The 17,556-nt window shown below is 52.3% G+C and overlaps 1 protein-coding gene across 2 annotated transcripts in view; it reads right to left on the bottom strand.

Annotated features, from left to right (window-relative positions):
- The window catches only part of STAG3 (stromal antigen 3), a 137,122-nt gene that overhangs the window by 27,719 nt on the left and 91,847 nt on the right, over positions 1 to 17,556 (bottom strand). For both annotated transcript variants that reach the window (XM_040346752.1, XM_040346753.1), the window contains 2 exons: positions 9,763 to 9,890; positions 5,686 to 5,787 (listed from right to left, as the gene is read on the bottom strand). In XM_040346752.1, coding sequence (XP_040202686.1) covers positions 5,686 to 5,787; positions 9,763 to 9,890 — 230 coding nt within the window. The remainder of the gene's footprint in view (positions 1 to 5,685; positions 5,788 to 9,762; positions 9,891 to 17,556) is intronic.

The raw sequence follows: 17,556 nt of genomic DNA, 5'->3' as shown, positions 1-17,556 counted from the left end.
CACTGGATTCACAAAGCCAGTGCTGCCAAAACTGCGCTGGGTTTCCTAGGCGCAAGCCGGCGTATGTGGAAGTGGGCGTGAGCCATGCAAATGAGGCGTGACCCCATGCAAATGATGGTCCGAGCACCAGACAGATACATATAACGAGCCGCGCATGCGCCGTCCCGTGGACACATCCCAGTGCGCATGCTCAGAATCACGTCGGAACTACTCCCTAAGATACGTCGGATCACTGCCTACGACGTGAACGTAACCTACGCCTAGTCATATTCACGTCCAACGTAAACTACGTAAAATATGTTGGCTTGTGTTCCCTTTGCATGGATGCTGCTGAGTTACACCTTCTTAATGGGGCATAACTCTACGCCGGACGTATGACTTTACGCGCACTGCGTCGGACGGACGGACGGACGTACGTTCGTGAATTGGCGTATCTCCCTCATTTGCATATTTGAATAGAAAATCAATGGGAGCGCCAAATACGTCCAGCGTAAATATTCGCCCACTCTACGCCGGCGTAGGCAAGTTACGTCGGTCGGATGAAGCCTATTTTCAGGCGTATCTTAGTTTCTGGGTCCGGCGCATAGATACGACGGCGCACATTTGCACTTACGCGGCGTATCTGGAGATACGTCGGCGTAAGTGCTTTGTGAATCCGGGCCATAGTGTCTACAAAATAGGTGATAGTTTTATGGTATTTTTATCAATATATTTTTTTATTATTAGTAATTGCGGCGATCAGCGATTTTTATCGTGACTGTGACATTATGGTGGACACATCGGACACCTTTGGTGCTATTTTGGGACCATTGTCATTTATACAGCGATCAGTGGTATAAAAATGCACTGATTACTGTAAAAAAAGACACTGGCAGTGAAGGGGTTAACCTGTAGGGGGGCGCTCAAGAGGTAAAGTGTGTCCTAGGGAGTGATTCTAACTGTTAGGGAGCGTGGCTACGAGTGACACGTCACTGATCGCTGTTCCCGATGAGAGGGAACAGACGATCAGTGACATGTCACTAGGAAGAAAGGGGGAGATGTTGGCCCGGATTCACAGACATCGGCGCACATTTATGCAGCCGTAGCGTATCTCCTTTACGCTATGCCGATGCAGCGCAGAGAGGCAAGCACTGGATTCACAAAGCCAGTGCTGCCAAAACTGCGCTGGGTTTCCTAGGCGTAAGCCGGCGTATGTGCAAGTAGGCGTGAGCCATGCAAATGAGGCGTGACCCCATGCAAATGATGGTCCAAGCACCAGACAGATACGTATAACGAGCCGCGCATGCGCCGTCCCGTGGACACATCCCAGTGCGCATGCTCAGAATCACGTCGGAACTACTCCCTAAGATACGTCGGATCACTGCCTATGGCGTAAACGTAACCTACGCGTAGTCATATTCACGTCCTACGTAAAATACGTCGGCTTGAGTTCCCTTTGCATGGATGCTGCTGGGTTACACCTTCTTTATGGGGCATAACTTTACGCCGGACGTATGACTTTACACGCACTGCGTCGGACGGACGTACGTTCGTGAATCGGCGTATCTCCCTCATTTGCATATTTGAATAGAAAATCAATGGGAGCGCCAAATACGTCCAGCGTAAATATGCGCCCACTCTACGCCGGCAAGTTATGTCGGTCGGATGAAGCCTATTTTCAGGCGTATCTTAGTTTCTGAGTCCGGCGCACAGATACAACGGCGCATATTTGCACTTACGCGGCGTATCTGGAGATACGTCGGCGTACGTGCTTTGTGAATCCGGGCCGTTGTGTTTACACTAACATCTCCCCATTCTTCAGGTCTGTGACCTGGTCGCGAACACCGGGGAACATCGGAGTCTGCGGGTCCCGCAGGCACGGTCACGGAGCTTGCGATAGGGTCGCGACCGTGCTGCCGGCGGCGCGTGCGCGACCACATGTCGGCAAATTAAAGGAGACTTGTATATATACGCTCATTTGCGCAGCCGTGCCATTCTGTCAACTTAAAAAGTCGTGCGGCGGTCGGCAAGTACCTGAATCGTTATTCTGTATCTTTGCTTCAGTTTTAGAGATGAAAGGTTCTGCGCAACTCATTTTTAAGTGGACTGATCCTGTAATTAAAAAGGTGTTTATAATTGATCTGCGTAGCTTTAAAGAAGCTCCACAAAATCCTTTTCTGCAAATCACCTTTGGGAATGTTTCTGCAGCTACGGCATTATCTCCTGAACGAGGTAGCCGAGTAGCACACAGGCTCAGTCTGTTCATGAACTGTCAGATCCAAGACAGTTCATTAAATTATCCTGTGCTGAGAAGTCTATTTCCCAGAGCTGCTTAGGGCGCAAGGCCTTTGTGAACAGATGGCAGTGCAGATGTTGCCATGTAAAGCCTGCTGCATGATAGATAACCACACAGACTGGATGGGCATCTAACACACTACACTGACATTAAACAATTTACATTCATAACTTATGAAACTATTATTTTATTTTTACCTATTTTATTAGAGATGTTAGTATTTCATTAGATACCAACAAACATTGCATCTCTGATAGAAGTATGTGACTCACTAGAGAACATTCCAACTATCACATTATTACACAGGATTTGTATTGCGCCAACAGTTTGGCGCAAATAAAGAGAGACAATAGAGTTACAATACAGCGCAGGGCAAGAAGAGCCCTAATCATGACAGCTTACAATCTAAAAGGGAGGGACAGGTAATACAAAATAGAGTAACTGTGGGGATTAAGTTGATATAGAAGGTAAAATTAAAATTGGAAAAATTATTCCTTGCTACCTGTCAGGACCCGGAAGACGTCAGGTGTGACGAAACGCAGGGCGGAGCCTGCTGTGACATCATAACGTTGCCGGATGTTTATGTGCACCCATATTGCCTATCGGCCGTTGTCCTGTCGCGAAATGCTCGGCCGGAACTGCACAAGCACAGCATATGCACAGTACGGAGCCGCCGAACATCTAAATTTAAAGCGGAGTTCCACCCAAAAGTGGAACTTCCGCTTAAACCACTTCTCGCCCCCTTACATGCAACATTTGGCATGTCATTTTTTTTTGGGGGGGGGGGGGGGCTTCAGTAGCAGTGGGACTTCCTGTCCCAATTCCTCCTTCTGCCCAGGGACCGCTTAGGCAACTCGTAATATCGCCATTTGGCAGCCCCTCCCTGTAGGCGATCGTCTGGGACACGTGACAGGTCCCAGGCGATCGCCTGTCCACTCAGGGAGCGCAGTGCCGTTCGTGCATGAGCAGCGAGTGCCCCGGCTGTGAAGCCGAAAGCTGTCACGGCCGGGTGCCCACAGTTAGAATGGAGGCGCAGGCGGAGAGGTGGGGAGAGGAGTGAAGCGTCGCTGGACAGTGGAACAGGTAAGTGTCGGTTTATTAAAAGCCAGCAGCTACACTTTTTGTAGCTGCTGACTTTTAGTAAACATAAAAAAAGTCTGGAACTAAAAAAGTCTGGAACTCCCCTTTAAGATCAGCTGTAGACGACGCCTGCGCACAATAGCCGCCATTGTGCCACATGCTCCCGATGCTCGTGGAAGTCTGCAAGGGGCGGATTTATTCATGATGGGCACGTGTGAGGGGCGGATGCCTACATGAAGGGGGCGTATTTTGTAATGATGGGCAGTGCAGCTAAGATGGGGGCGGAATTCAAACTCATCTCCTAAACAAATATATCTCTGCTAACATTGAAAAACCCGTCCTTCAGTTGGCTAAACACGCCCTGCAAACACGTGTAGGAAGAATAGCAGAGATATATTTGAGTTTCGTCAAAAATTCCGCCCCCATCTTAGCAACACTGCCCATCATTACAAAATACGCCCCCTCACACGCGCCCATCATGAACAAATCCGCCCCTTGCAAACTTGCACGAGCACCGGGAGCGTGTGGCACAATGTCGTCTATTGTGTGCAGGCGCCGTCTACAGCTGATCGTAAATTCCGATGCTGCACTTACGGCCGGCCATTTCTCGGTAGGGGGCATTTCTCGACAGGACACCAGAATTTATGTACTGAATGCCAATTTATTCCTTTTTTCCTATTCCTTTTTTCAGGAATATTCCTTTATCCCACTGTTTTTCAATTCTATGTACACTACAAACTGTATGATTGAATCGGTTCCGATATCGCGGTTTTACTAACCTGAAAGGCTATTATTCTAAATTGTAAACCTTCATTTTGTTTTCAAATATTAAACATTCTAACTACCAACAAGAATAAGTCATTACATTTAAAGAGCACCTGTCATTTCAGATCCATCATGGCAGCGCCTGTTAGTGGGCATCCACTTACCTGCTACCGCCACATCCCTCACCTTGTTGTGTCACTGCCGCATCACCAGCCGTCCCATTAAAGTGAATGGGAATGTCGGTGAGTCAACAGCCGGACAGAGGAGGAGCCGCTGCGGTACAGAGATAATAGTTACTCTTTAAAAATTATGATTTAAATCAAGATATTTTACTAGTGATTTAAATGGACTTGATTTAAATAAAATCCACCCTGAGGAGACATCAGCTTATTGCTCTTGCTCCCTACCACAGCTCCAACTTTACCAGTGGTCCCTCTGCATTGCACTCGGTTTGATTCTCTGGCATGGCGGGTCAGCAAGCCCAGACCGCGATCTACCAGTCACCTGGCCGTGAACTTCTGGTTGCTCACCCCCCTTGCATTAACCACTTCCGGACCGCCGCATGTACATTTACGTCGGCAGAAAGGCACGGACAGGCACATTGGCGTACCTGTACGTCCCTGCCTAGACGTGGGTCGGGGGGGCGATCGGGACCCCCCCCCCGTACATGCGGTGGTTCCCGTGGCTTCAGGAGCGATCCGGGACGAGGGCGCGGCTATTAGTTTCTAGCCGCCCCCTCGCGATCGCTCCCCGGAGGTGAAGAACGGGGAGAGCCGTATGTAAACACGGCTTCCCCGTGCTTCACTGTGGCGGCTGCATCGATCGAGTGATCCCTTTTATAGGGAGACTCGATCAATGACGTCACACCTACAGCCACACCCCCCTACAGTTGTAAACACACACTAGGTGAACCCTAACTCCTACAGCGCCCCCTGTGGTTAACTCCCAAACTCCAACTGTCATTTTCACAATAAACAATGCAATTTTATAGCATTTTTTTGCTGTGAAAATGACAATGGTCCCAAAAATGTGTCAAAATTGTCCGTAGTGTCCGCCATAATGTTGCAGTCACGAAAAAAAATCGCTGATCGCAGCCATTAGTAGTAAAAAAAATAATAATAATAAAACTATCCCCTATTTTGTAAACGCTATAAATTTTGCGCAAACCAATCGATAAACGCTTATTGCGATTTTTTTAACCAAAAATAGGTAGAAAAATACGTATCGGCCTAAACTGAGGGGAAAAAAAATGTTATATATGTTTTTGGGGGATATTTATTATAGCAAAAAGTTAAAAATATTGCATTTTTTTCCAAAATTGTCGCTCTATTTTTGTTTATAGCGCAAAAAATAAAAACCGCAGAGGTGATCAAATACCACCAAAAGAAAGCTCTATTTGTGGGGAAAAAAGGACACCAATTTTGTTTGGGAGCCACGTCGCACGACCGCGCAATTGTCTGTTAAAGCGGCGCAGTGCCGAATTGTAAAAACCCCTTGGGTCATTTAGCAGCATATTGGTCCGGTCCTTAAGTGGTTAAGAGATACATTAAAGATAGATATCATACCTGGGTCAGGCTCAGGAGGATGGTCCTGGTGCTCTCCTCCTTGCTCACTGAACGGGATCTGTGAAGAGTTTCCTTAATGATGTCCCCATAGTGAACATAATACTGGAAGGAAGGAAAGATTTTGTGTGGAAAGTTAAAGTGGAACATTATTCAGAAACTGAAGTCCTGCTAGATCACTTCAGGCTGGCCACTTCTGCAGGTATAGCTATGTAAAACAAAAATAAAATAAAAATAAGGGCCAGATTCTCGTACAGCTGCGTATCTATAGTCGGGCGTAACGTATCCTCCGCAACTGAGATGGGCAAGTGCAGTATTCTCAAAGCACTTGCTCCGTAAGTTGCGGCGGCGTAGCGTAAATTGGCCGGCGTAAGCCCGCCTAATTCAAATGTGGAACAGGGGGGCGTGTTTTATGTAAATAACTTGTGACTCGACGTGATTGACCTTTTTCACAAACGGCGTATGCGCCGTCCGTGTACATATCCCAGTGTGCATTGCTCCAAAGTACGCCGCAAGGCCGTATTGGTTTCGAAGTGAACGTAAATTACGTCCAGCCCCATTCACGGACGACTTACGCAAACGACGTAAAATTTTCAAATTTCGTCACGGGAACGACGTCCATACTTAACATTGGTACGCCGCATGTACGCCTCATATAGCAGGGGTAACTTTACGCCGGGAAAAGCCTAACGTAAACGGCGCATCTGTACTGCGTCGGCAGGGGGTACGTTCGTGAATTTGCGTATCTAGCTGATTTACATATTTCGACGCGTAAATCAGCGTACACGCCTCTAGCGGCCAGCGTAAATATGCAGTTTAGATCCGACGGCGTAAGAGACTTACGCTGGTCGGATCTAATACAAATCTATGCGTAACTGATTCTAAGAATCAGGCGCATAGATACAACATATGGTATATAAATACAGTATATACACACACACACACACATATATAATATATAAATACATAGCCATATTCAGAGAGACTTATGATGGCGTATCAGTAGATACGCCGTCGTAAGTCCGAATGAGCGCCGTCGTATCTTTGCGCGCATTCTTAAAATGAGATACGCCTCACTGTTGCTAAGATACGACCGACGTAAGTCCCCTACGCCGTCGTATCTTATGTGCACATTTACGCTGGCCGCTAGGGGCGTGTACGTGGATTTACGTGTCGAATATGTAAATGAGCAAGATACGCCGATTCACGAACGTACGTACGTACGTACGCCCGTCGCAGTAAGCTACGCCGTTTACGTAAGACATACGCCGGCGTAAAGATAAACCACCAAAAAGATGCCTCAGCCCATGCAAGGTATGGACGACGGAACAGCCATCGTATTTTACGTCGTTTGCGTAAGCGTACGTGAATGGGGCTGGGCGTAGGTTACGTTTACGTCGAAAGCATTGAGTATTTGCGACGTGATTCTGAGCATTCGCACGCATGTGCCGTACCAACGGCCCTCATTTACATGGGATCACGGTTACTTTACATGTAGCATGCCCACTACATGCCTACTTTGAATTAGGCGGGGTTACGCCGGGCCATTTGCGCTACGCCGACGTAGGGAGCAAGTGCTTTTGTGAATACTGGCCTTGCCTTACTATGTTACGTCGGCGTAGTGCAAATGGGATGCGCTACGCCGAACTAAAGATGCGCCCGTCTCTCTGAATTTGGCTAACAGTATATAAATACAGTATATACACACACACATACAGTATATAAATACAGTATATACACACACACACACAAACACATATAGTATATAAATACAGTATATACACACACACACACACAAACACATATAGTATATAAATACAGTATATACACACACACACACACACACACATATAGTATATAAATACAGTATATAAACACTCATATATAATATATAAATACAGTATATATACACACACATAGGGGCAGATTCATGAACAATGGTGCAGATTTGCACTGGCGTGGTGCATCATTTTTAGACTACACCGGTCCAGCGCGGAGCGGCAGTTAGGTGATTCAAGAAACTTTTTTTGTCTACGATGCCCCAGCGGGGCGGATTTTAGACGGCGTAAGGCGGGGTAAGGCCAACTGGGAGTCACCCTATGCTAATGAAGTGCCGACCGTGGCGCAGGGGTCACGCCGGGGCGCATCTTAGACCGCACATGCTCAGTGACATCCAGGGGTAAATGCCCCAATCTGCACATGCTCAGAACTGCGCCCCGGCGTGATCCCTGAGCTACGCCGGCCCACTACCAAAGCCCAGTCCATGAATCAGCCCAGACTTCCGCCCTGCAGGTGCAAATGTACTGAAGCTTTTTTTTTTCTAAGCTAGGTCGTTTGCATTGTGGTGGGGCAGTTATGGCTGATGAGGAATCCTCAGGTGGGCGGATGACCAATTTCAGCCCAGAGGAGAGGGCTGTAATTATTGAGGGCCTCTCCCAACATGGGGACCGCCTCTATGTGTTGTCCAGCAAGTGTTGTTGCTCAGTTCGTTTGTAACGCTGCTGCTTTAGCTGCTCTCCAGCTGACCTCTGCAAGTTTGGTGCAAAGTTACCCCTGCTTTTATGAGGTGTAACTTTGCACCGGAAATTTCAGCTCCGCTTACCGGGAGTAGCCTGCGCCGGTCAAGCTTAAGTTGATGAATCGGCCCAAAAACCTAATTTGCATATTTAAAACACAAAAACCATGGCCGCGCCAGATCCGACCAGCGTAAATCTGCGCCAACGTCGCGCCGGCGTGGAAAGGTTACACCGAGGCGATGAAGTCTATTTGGAGGCGTAATCTGGTTCTCTGGGTAAGGCGCAGCGATCCGCCGGCGCAAATCTGCACTTACGCTGTGCATCTACCAAAAAGACGGTGTAAGTGCTACATGAATCTGCCCCATAGTATATAAATACAGTATATACACACACACACTTATATAATATATAAATACAGTATATACACACACACACATATAGTATATAAATACAGTATATACACACACACACACATATATAATATATAAATACAGTATATACACACACATACAGTATATAAATACAGTGTATATACACACACATATATAATATATAAATACAGTATACACACACACATATATATATATATATATATATATACACATACACAGTATATACACACACATACAGTATATAAATACAGTATATACACACACATACAGTATATAAATACAGTATATACACACACATATATAATATATAAATACAGTATACACACATACATATAATATATAAATACAGTATACACACACACATATAGGGCCAGATTCACAAAAGAGATACGACGGTGTATCTCAGATACACCATCGTATCTCGGATTTTTTCTGGTCCTATCTATGCACCTGATTCATAGAATCAGATACGCATAGATAGGGCTGAGATCCGACAGTGTCACACTGTGTTACACTGTCGGATCTTTTTTTTGATTTAAAAATGGCGCCGGGGGCGTTCCCGCTGATTTACACTGAATAATATGTAAATCAGCGAGATACGCGAAATTCACGACCGTACGCGGACCCGACGCGGTGTTCTTACGTCGTTTCCGTAGCGCGGTACCCGTCGTATACTTACCCCTGCTAAAAGCAGGGGTAAGTATCGTCAAGTATGGCCGTCGTTCCCGCGTCGATTTTGAAATTTCCTACGTCGTTTGCGTACGCCGATTCACGAACACGCGCGTCGCAAGTCTAGATCACGTCGCAACCACTGACGTCCTATTGACGTCAGTGGGAGCAATGCACGCCGGGAAATTCCCCGGACGACGCATGCGTATTTAAATCGGCGCGGGAGCGCGCCTGATTTAAATATGACACTCCCCTAGCCGCGGAATTTGAATTCCGCTGGGGGATTTAGGATCCGCCGTCGCAAGTTTGGAGGTAAGTGGTTTGTGAATTAGCCACTTGCCTCCTAAACTTGCGGGAGCGGATCTTAATTCACGTAGATCGAGCGGATCTATAGATCCGCTGAGCTACGTGAATCTGGCCCATAGTATATAAATACAGTATATATACACACATGCATATATGTGTGAGTGCTGACTGTCCTCTCAACACTTGTGATTTCTCACCTTTACATAGTACTTGAAAACTTCACTAGCAAAGTGCAACTCCAAAGTGTTGTAGAGAATCAGCTTGCAGTAACCCGCCAATAGCGTGCGTCTGTTATGCAGCTCAGCGATTTGTTCGTTTTCATCTCCTGGCAGAAAAAAAAAAAAACACAATTAAAAAGGTGTAAAACTCCGGTCTATATATAAAAAAAGGGGATTGTTTTAAAACAAGGAACTAAGGGCCAGATTCACAGAAGAGATACTCCGTCGTATCTCTCAGAGTATCTATGCGACTGATTCATAGAATCAGTTCCGCATAGATATCCCTAAGATCCGACAGGTGTAATTGACTTACACCGTCGGATCTTAGGATGCAGTACCTCGGCCGCCGCTGGGTGGAGTTTGCGTCGTTTTCCTGCGTCGGGTATGCTAATGAGCATTTACGGCGATCCACAACGGTTTTCGCGGTCGTTACGTCGTCGCTAGTAATTTTTTCCCGTCGCAAATTTACACCTGCTTTAACATGGCTTAACTTTAGTCGAGCCATGTTAAAGTATGGCCGTCGTTCCCGGGTCGAATTTCAAATTTTTTTGTTTTGGCGTAAGACGTCCGGGAATACAAATGGACGCTACGCACGTCGCCGTTCTAAAAAATGACGTCACATCACGCAAAGCACAGCGGGAATTTCTAAACTGAGCATGCGCAGTACGTCCGGCGCGGGAGCGCACCTAATTTAAATGGTACACGCCCCATTTGAATTGGGCGGGCTTGCGCCGGACGTGTTTACGATACACCGCCGCAAGTTTACAGGTAAGTGCTTTGTGGATCAGGCACTTACACTGAAAACTTGCGGCGGTGTAACATAAACGGGTTACGTTGCGCCGCAGCAAATGTACGAGAATCTGGCCCTAAATGGCAAGAAAACTGATGTATACAGTACTAGCAAAAGCATGCCCGTTTCAGAGTGGGCAAAAATGGGCATATTCCAAATTAGGCTACATAATTGGAAGAGTAGTGCTGAGAGTATGACATGGGGGGGGGGGGGGGGGAGTATATGGAGCAAAGAAGTATAGAAGGTATGGTGACAGGTGGTATACACAATAAGTGTGGTGGATAGGAATGCAGTGTGTATGATGGCAGGCAGGATATGAAGGAGACGAGTGGGGAGTGTATAATGGCCGGAAAGAGGAGCGGGGACCATCCAGCTTTATAAAAAAGGGAAATTTGGGCTTCGTGAAAGAAGCAGTGGCTAAGAGAGATTGACTCACACAATCTGGGTCACATCCAGACAATGGAGGAAAATTTACCTTTAGTGAACTGAAGCCAAAGAGAAAAAGGAAGATATTCTGGCAAAGACTAAAGGCAGCAACTACCTTAGACAATAAGAAAGTCCTGGGCCCCCAACACCCTATACAAAACTAGACTGGGTTCCTTGGAGTATAAAGCCACCAGTTCAGACACACGCTTTGCAGAGACGATGGCTACAAGGAATACCACCTTGTGAATGAGAGCAGAGAGAGAAATTTCCATAAGAGGTTCAAATGCCGCACACACACGATCGGAAATTCCGACAAGAAAAGTTGCATGTGAGCTTTTGGTCGGAAATTCCGACCGTGTGTAGGCTCCAACGGAATTTTTCTGTCGGAATTTCCACCAAGAAAAATTTGAGAGCTGGTTCTCAAATTTTCAGACGGGAAAAGGTATTGTCGGAAATTCCGATCGTCTGTATGCAAAACCAACGGCGAAAAATCCTACGCATGCTCGGAATCAAGTCGACGCATGCTCGGAAGCATTGAACTTAATTTTTCTCGGCTCGTCGTAGTGTTGTACATCACCGCGTTCTTGACGGTCGGAATTTGGTCTGACTGTGTGTATGCTGGGATACGTTCACGGACGGCGCATGCGCCGTTAGTCAAAAACGTCATTTACGTGGGGTCAGCCATCATTACCATACAACACGCCCACTGCATGGATAATTTGTATTCCGCGGGCTTACACCGGACCACATACGCTATGCCGCCTTAACTTAGGGCGCAGGTTCTTTCTGAATACAGAACCTGCCTCACTAAGTTACGGCGGCATAGCATATCTGAGATACGCAACGCCCGCACAAATTTAAGCCAGGCTTTTTGAATCCGGTGTAGTGTCACCGTTTGCTCCCTATCACAGAATGCAGCCTAAGTCACGTGGCAGCGAAATACGCATGCGCAATGCGTTCCAATGCCAAATGTGATTAGTTCCAGGGGATTCACGACACTACCCTTCAGTGAACCCATCACAATTTGTCACGGAAGTGACGAGGAGGCATACACAGAGCGGGGGAGGGGAGACGGAAGAGAAAGAGACATGCAGATACATTAGGCTGCATTCTGTGATAGGGAGCAAACGGTGACACAGCCCCCCCTCCAGCACCGTCCCCAAAGCAGAGGCTTATTGATTTTAAAACATCACCCATGTATAATAAAATGTTACATTGTTTTGGTGTGCGCAATAAAGACTGAATAAAATGTGTATGTAGGAGGAGAGCTTCTGAATACCCGACCAACAAACACATTTCCATTTTATTCCTCATTTCAATGGGAAAGTTTAAAGTGGAACTTTAGGTTTGATTCAACTTTGAAGTGAAACGTTACCCAAAAAGTACAGTTCCGCTCTTCTGTATTTTTTTAGACTCCATGTACACGGGCCCATCCTCCCAGCTGTAGGGATCACCCCCCCCCCACCATCCTCCCAGCTGTAGGGATCACCCCCCCACCGCCATCCTCCCAGCTGTAGGGATCCCCCCCCCCCCCCACCATCCTCCCAGCTGTAGGGATCACCCCCCCACCGCCATCCTCCCAGCTGTAGGGATCACCCCCCACCGCCATCCTCCCAGCTGTAGGGATCACCCCCCCACCGCCATCCTCCCAGCTGTAGGGATCACCCCCCCCCCCCACCGCCATCCTCCCAGCTGTAGGGATCACCCCCCACCGCCATCCTCCCAGCTGTAGGGATCACCCCCCCCACCGCCATCCTCCCAGCTGTAGGGATCACCCCCCACCGCCATCCTCCCAGCTGTAGGGATCACCCCCCCACCGCCATCCTCCCAGCTGTAGGGATCACCCCGCCCCCCCCCCCCTCCCCCCAGCTGTAGGGATCACCCCCCCCCCCCACCATCCTCCCAGCTGTAGGGATCACCCCCCCCACCACCATCCTCCCAGCTGTAGGGATCACCCCCCCCACCACCATCCTCCCAGCTGTACGAATCACCCCCCCCCCACCGCCATCCTCCCAGCTGTACGAATCACCCCCCCCCCACCGCCATCCTCCCAGCTGTAGGGATCACCCCCCCCCCACCACCATCCTCCCAGCTGTACGAATCACCCCCCCACCACCATCCTCCCAGCTGTAGGGATCACCCCCCCCTACCACCATCCTCCCAGCTGTACGAATCACCCCCCCCCACCGCCATCCTCCCAGCTGTAGGGATCACCCCCCCCCCCACCACCATCCTCCCAGCTGTACGAATCACCCCCCCCCACCACCATCCTCCCAGCTGTACGAATCACCCCCCCCCCACCACCATCCTCCCAGCTGTAGGGATCACCCCCCCCCCCACCACCATCCTCCCCGCTGTAGGGATCACCCCCCCCACCACCATCCTCCCAGCTGTAGGGATCACCCCCCCCACCGCCATCCTCCCAGCTGTACGAATCACCCCCCCCCCACCATCCTCCCAGCTGTACGAATCACCCCCCCCCCACCACCATCCTCCCAGCTGTAGGGATCACCCCCCACCACCATCCTCCCAGCTGTAGGGATCACCCCCCCACCACCATCCTCCCAGCTGTACGAATCACCCCCCCCCACCACCATCACCCCCCCACCCACCGCCATCCTCCCAGCTGTACGGATCACCCCCCTCACCGCCATCCTCCCAGCTGTAGGGATCACCCCCCCACCGCCATCCTCCCAGCTGTAGGGATCACCCCCCCCCACCATCCTCTCAGCTGTAGGGATCACCCCCCCCCCACCACCATCCTCCCAGCTGTAGGGATCACCCCCCCCCACCATCCTCCCAGCTGTACGAATCACCCCCCCACCACCATCCTCCCAGCTGTAGGGATCATCCCCCCCCCCACCACCATCCTCCCAGCTGTAGGGATCACCCCCCCACCGCCATCCTCCCAGCTGTAGGGATCACCCCCCCCCCCCACCGCCATCCTCCCAGCTGCAGGGATCACACCCCCCCCCACCGCCATCCTTCCAGCTGTAGGGATCACCCACCCCCCCACCACCATCCTTCCAGCTGTAGGGATCACCCACCCCCCACCGCCACCATCCTTCCAGCTGTAGGGATCACCCACCCCCCCCAGCGCCATCCTCCCAGCTGTAGGGATCACCCCCCCCCCCACCACCATCCTCCCAGCTGTAGGGATCACCCCCCCCACCATTCTCTCCCCCGAGGACGAGGACACCATTCTCTCCCCTGGAGGACGGGGACACCATTCTCTCCCCCGGAGGACGGGGACACCATTCTCTCCCCCGGAGGACGGGGACACCATTCTCTCCCCTGGAGGACGGGGACACCAGGGCTGGACTGGGACAAAAATATTGCCCTGGACTTCATACACTTTGACAAGTCTCTCCCATGGCGGCCGGCCCCCATGCACCTCTGTCCCCCTCTCTGCTCCTCTGGTTCTCCCCCTGCTTCTCTATCCCCCCCCCTATGCTCCTCTTACCCTCATGCTTCTCTGGTCCCCCCTGTGCTCCACTGATACCCCCCCCCCCCTGCTTCTCTGTTCCTCTCCTGCTCCTCTATCCCCCGTCCCTCATGATGCTCTGTTTCCACGCAGCGCTCACCTCTTCTCCCTGTCCAGCCCTGGTGTCCTCCTCCTCCGTGGGAGAGAAGGGTGTCCCCGTCCTCCGGGGGAGAGAAGGGTGTCCCCGTCCTCCGGGGGAGAGAAGGGTGTCCCCGTCCTCCGGGGGAGAGAAGGGTGTCCCCGTCCTCCGGGGGAGAGAAGGGTGTCCCCGTCCTCCGGGGGAGAAGGGTGTCTGTCCCCGTCCTCCGGGGGAGAAGGGTGTCTGTCCCCGTCCTCCGGGGGAGAAGGGTGGCACCCTCTCCTCCTCCAAACACCCAGGGGCCCTCTCCTCCTCCAAACACCCAGGGGCCCTGGGGGGGTGGGTGATCCCTACAGCTGGAAGGATGGTGGGGGGGGGGGGGTGATCCCTACAGCTGGGAGGATGGTGGTGGGTGATCCCTACAGCTGGAAGGATGGTGCTGGGGGGGTGGGTGATCCCTACAGCTGGGAGGATGGCGGTGGGGGGGGGGGTGATCCCTACAGCTGGAATGGACGGCGGTGGGGGGGGGGGTGATCCCTACAGCTGGGAGGATGGTGCTGGGGGGGTGGGTGATCCCTACAGCTGGGAGGATGGCGGTGGGGGGGGGGGGTGATTCGTACAGCTGGGAGGATGGCGGTGGGGGGGGGGGTGATTCGTACAGCTGGGAGGATGGCGGTGGGTGATTCGTACAGCTGGGAGGATGGCGGTGGGGGGGGGTGATCCCTACAGCTGGGAGGATGGTGGTGGTGGGGGGGTGATTCGTACAGCTGGGAGGATGGCGGTGGGGGGGGGGCATGATTCGTACAGCTGGGAGGATGGCGGTGGGGGGGGGGTGATTCGTACAGCTGGGAGGATGGCGGGGGGGGGGGGGGGTGATTCGTACAGCTGGGAGGATGGTGGTGGGGGGGGGGGCACGATTCGTACAGCTGGGAGGATGGCGGTGGGGGGGGTGATCCCTACAGCTGGGAGGATGGCGGTGGGGGGGGGGGTGATTCGTACAGCTGGGAGGATGGCGGTGGGGGGTGATCCCTACAGCTGGGAGGATGGCGGTGGGGGGGGGGTGATTCGTACAGCTGGGAGGATGGCGGTGGGGGGGGGTGATTCGTACAGCTGGGAGGATGGTGGTGGGGGGGGTGATTCGTACAGCTGGGAGGATGGCGGTGGGGGGGGGGGCATGATTCGTACAGCTGGGAGGATGGCGGTGGGGGGGGGTGATTCGTACAGCTGGGAGGATGGCGGTGGGGGGGGGGGTGATTCGTACAGCTGGGAGGATGGTGGTGGTGGGGGGGCATGATTCGTACAGCTGGGAGGATGGCGGTGGGGGGGGTGATCCCTACAGCTGGGAGGATGGCGGTGGGGGGGGGGGGGTGATTCGTACAGCTGGGAGGATGGCGGTGGGGGGGGGGGGGTGATCCCTACAGCTGGGAGGATGGCGGTGGGGGGGGGTGATTCGTACAGCTGGGAGGATGGCGGTGTGGGGGGGGGGGGTGATTCGTACAGCTGGGAGGATGGCGGTGGGGGGGGTGATTCGTACAGCTGGGAGGATGGTGGTGGGGGGGGTGATTCGTACAGCTGGGAGGATGGCGGTGGGGGGGGGGGCATGATTCGTACAGCTGGGAGGATGGCGGTGGGGGGGGGGGGGTGATTCGTACAGCTGGGAGGATGGCGGTGGGGGGGTGATCCCTACAGCTGGGAGGATGGCGGTGGGGGGGGGGGTGATTCGTACAGCTGGGGGGGTGGCGGTGGGGGGGGGGGGGTGATCCCTACAGATGGGAGGATGGTGGGGGGGGGGGTGATTCGTACAGCTGGGAGGATGGCGGTGGGGGGGGGGGGTGATCCCTACAGCTGGGAGGATGGTGGGGGGGGGGGGTGATTCGTACAGCTGGGAGGATGGTGGTGGGGGGGTGATCCCTACAGCTGGGAGGATGGCGGTGGGGGGGGGGGTGATTCGTACAGCTGGGAGGATGGCGGTGGGGGGGTGATTCGTACAGCTGGGAGGATGGCGGTGGGGGGGGGTGATTCGTACAGCTGGGAGGATGGCGGTGGGGGGGGGTGATTCGTACAGCTGGGAGGATGGTGGTGGGGGGGGGTGATTCGTACAGCTGGGAGGATGGCGGTGGGGGGGGGGCATGATTCGTACAGCTGGGAGGATGGCGGGGGGGGGGGGGGGGGTGATTCGTACAGCTGGGAGGATGGTGGTGGGGGGGGTGATTCGTACAGCTGGGAGGATGGTGGTGGGGGGGGGGTGATTCGTACAGCTGGGAGGATGGCGGTGGGGGGGGGGGCATGATTCGTACAGCTGGGAGGATGGCGGTGGGGGGGGTGATCCCTACAGCTGGGAGGATGGCGGTAGGGGTGCAACGGATCGTCATTGATCCGTGATCCGAACTGAAAAAGATTGATCCGAACCGCACACACGTGATCCGAGGATTGTTTTCTAAAAAATAAATAAATAATAATTTGCGCATGTTCAGTCCACACACAGCGTGGTCATGGCGAACGGAGGAGCTTGAATGCCCCGCGTCATTTAAATCCCCTGTATGGGAGTATTTTGGCTTCCCTGTCAAATATAATGATGAAGGAAAGAGGTTAGTGGATAAAACCGTGACGGTGTGTAGGCACTGTGGCACAAGAATGCCATATGACAGTGGGAACACATCAAGTATTGTCACTAGGGGTGCAACTGATCCGTACGGATCAGCACCTTCGGGTCGGGACATGCGGCGATCCACGGGCCTCCCGCTCCATAGGAAAGGCCGCGGCTTCGGCCTAGCTATTGAAGCGGCGGCCATTGAGGTCCACCCGGCGCGGGGGATGCAGGCTGCTCCTCGGAAGTTTGTGGGCACTTGAGCTCAATATGTCATTGACTCCTAACAGCCCAGCGATGAGCTCCATGCTGCACCTTGAGGAATCCACACGGGGAGCCGCTGCCGCCGCCGCACCGGGCGTCCTGCTGCTTGCCAGAGAAGAGAGAGGAGGCGATCGGGGGGGATC

This window comes from Rana temporaria, chromosome 3 (assembly GCF_905171775.1).
Source record: "Rana temporaria chromosome 3, aRanTem1.1, whole genome shotgun sequence".
NCBI lineage: Eukaryota > Metazoa > Chordata > Amphibia > Anura > Ranidae > Rana > Rana temporaria.
This window is presented reverse-complemented; position numbering and strand designations above follow the sequence as displayed.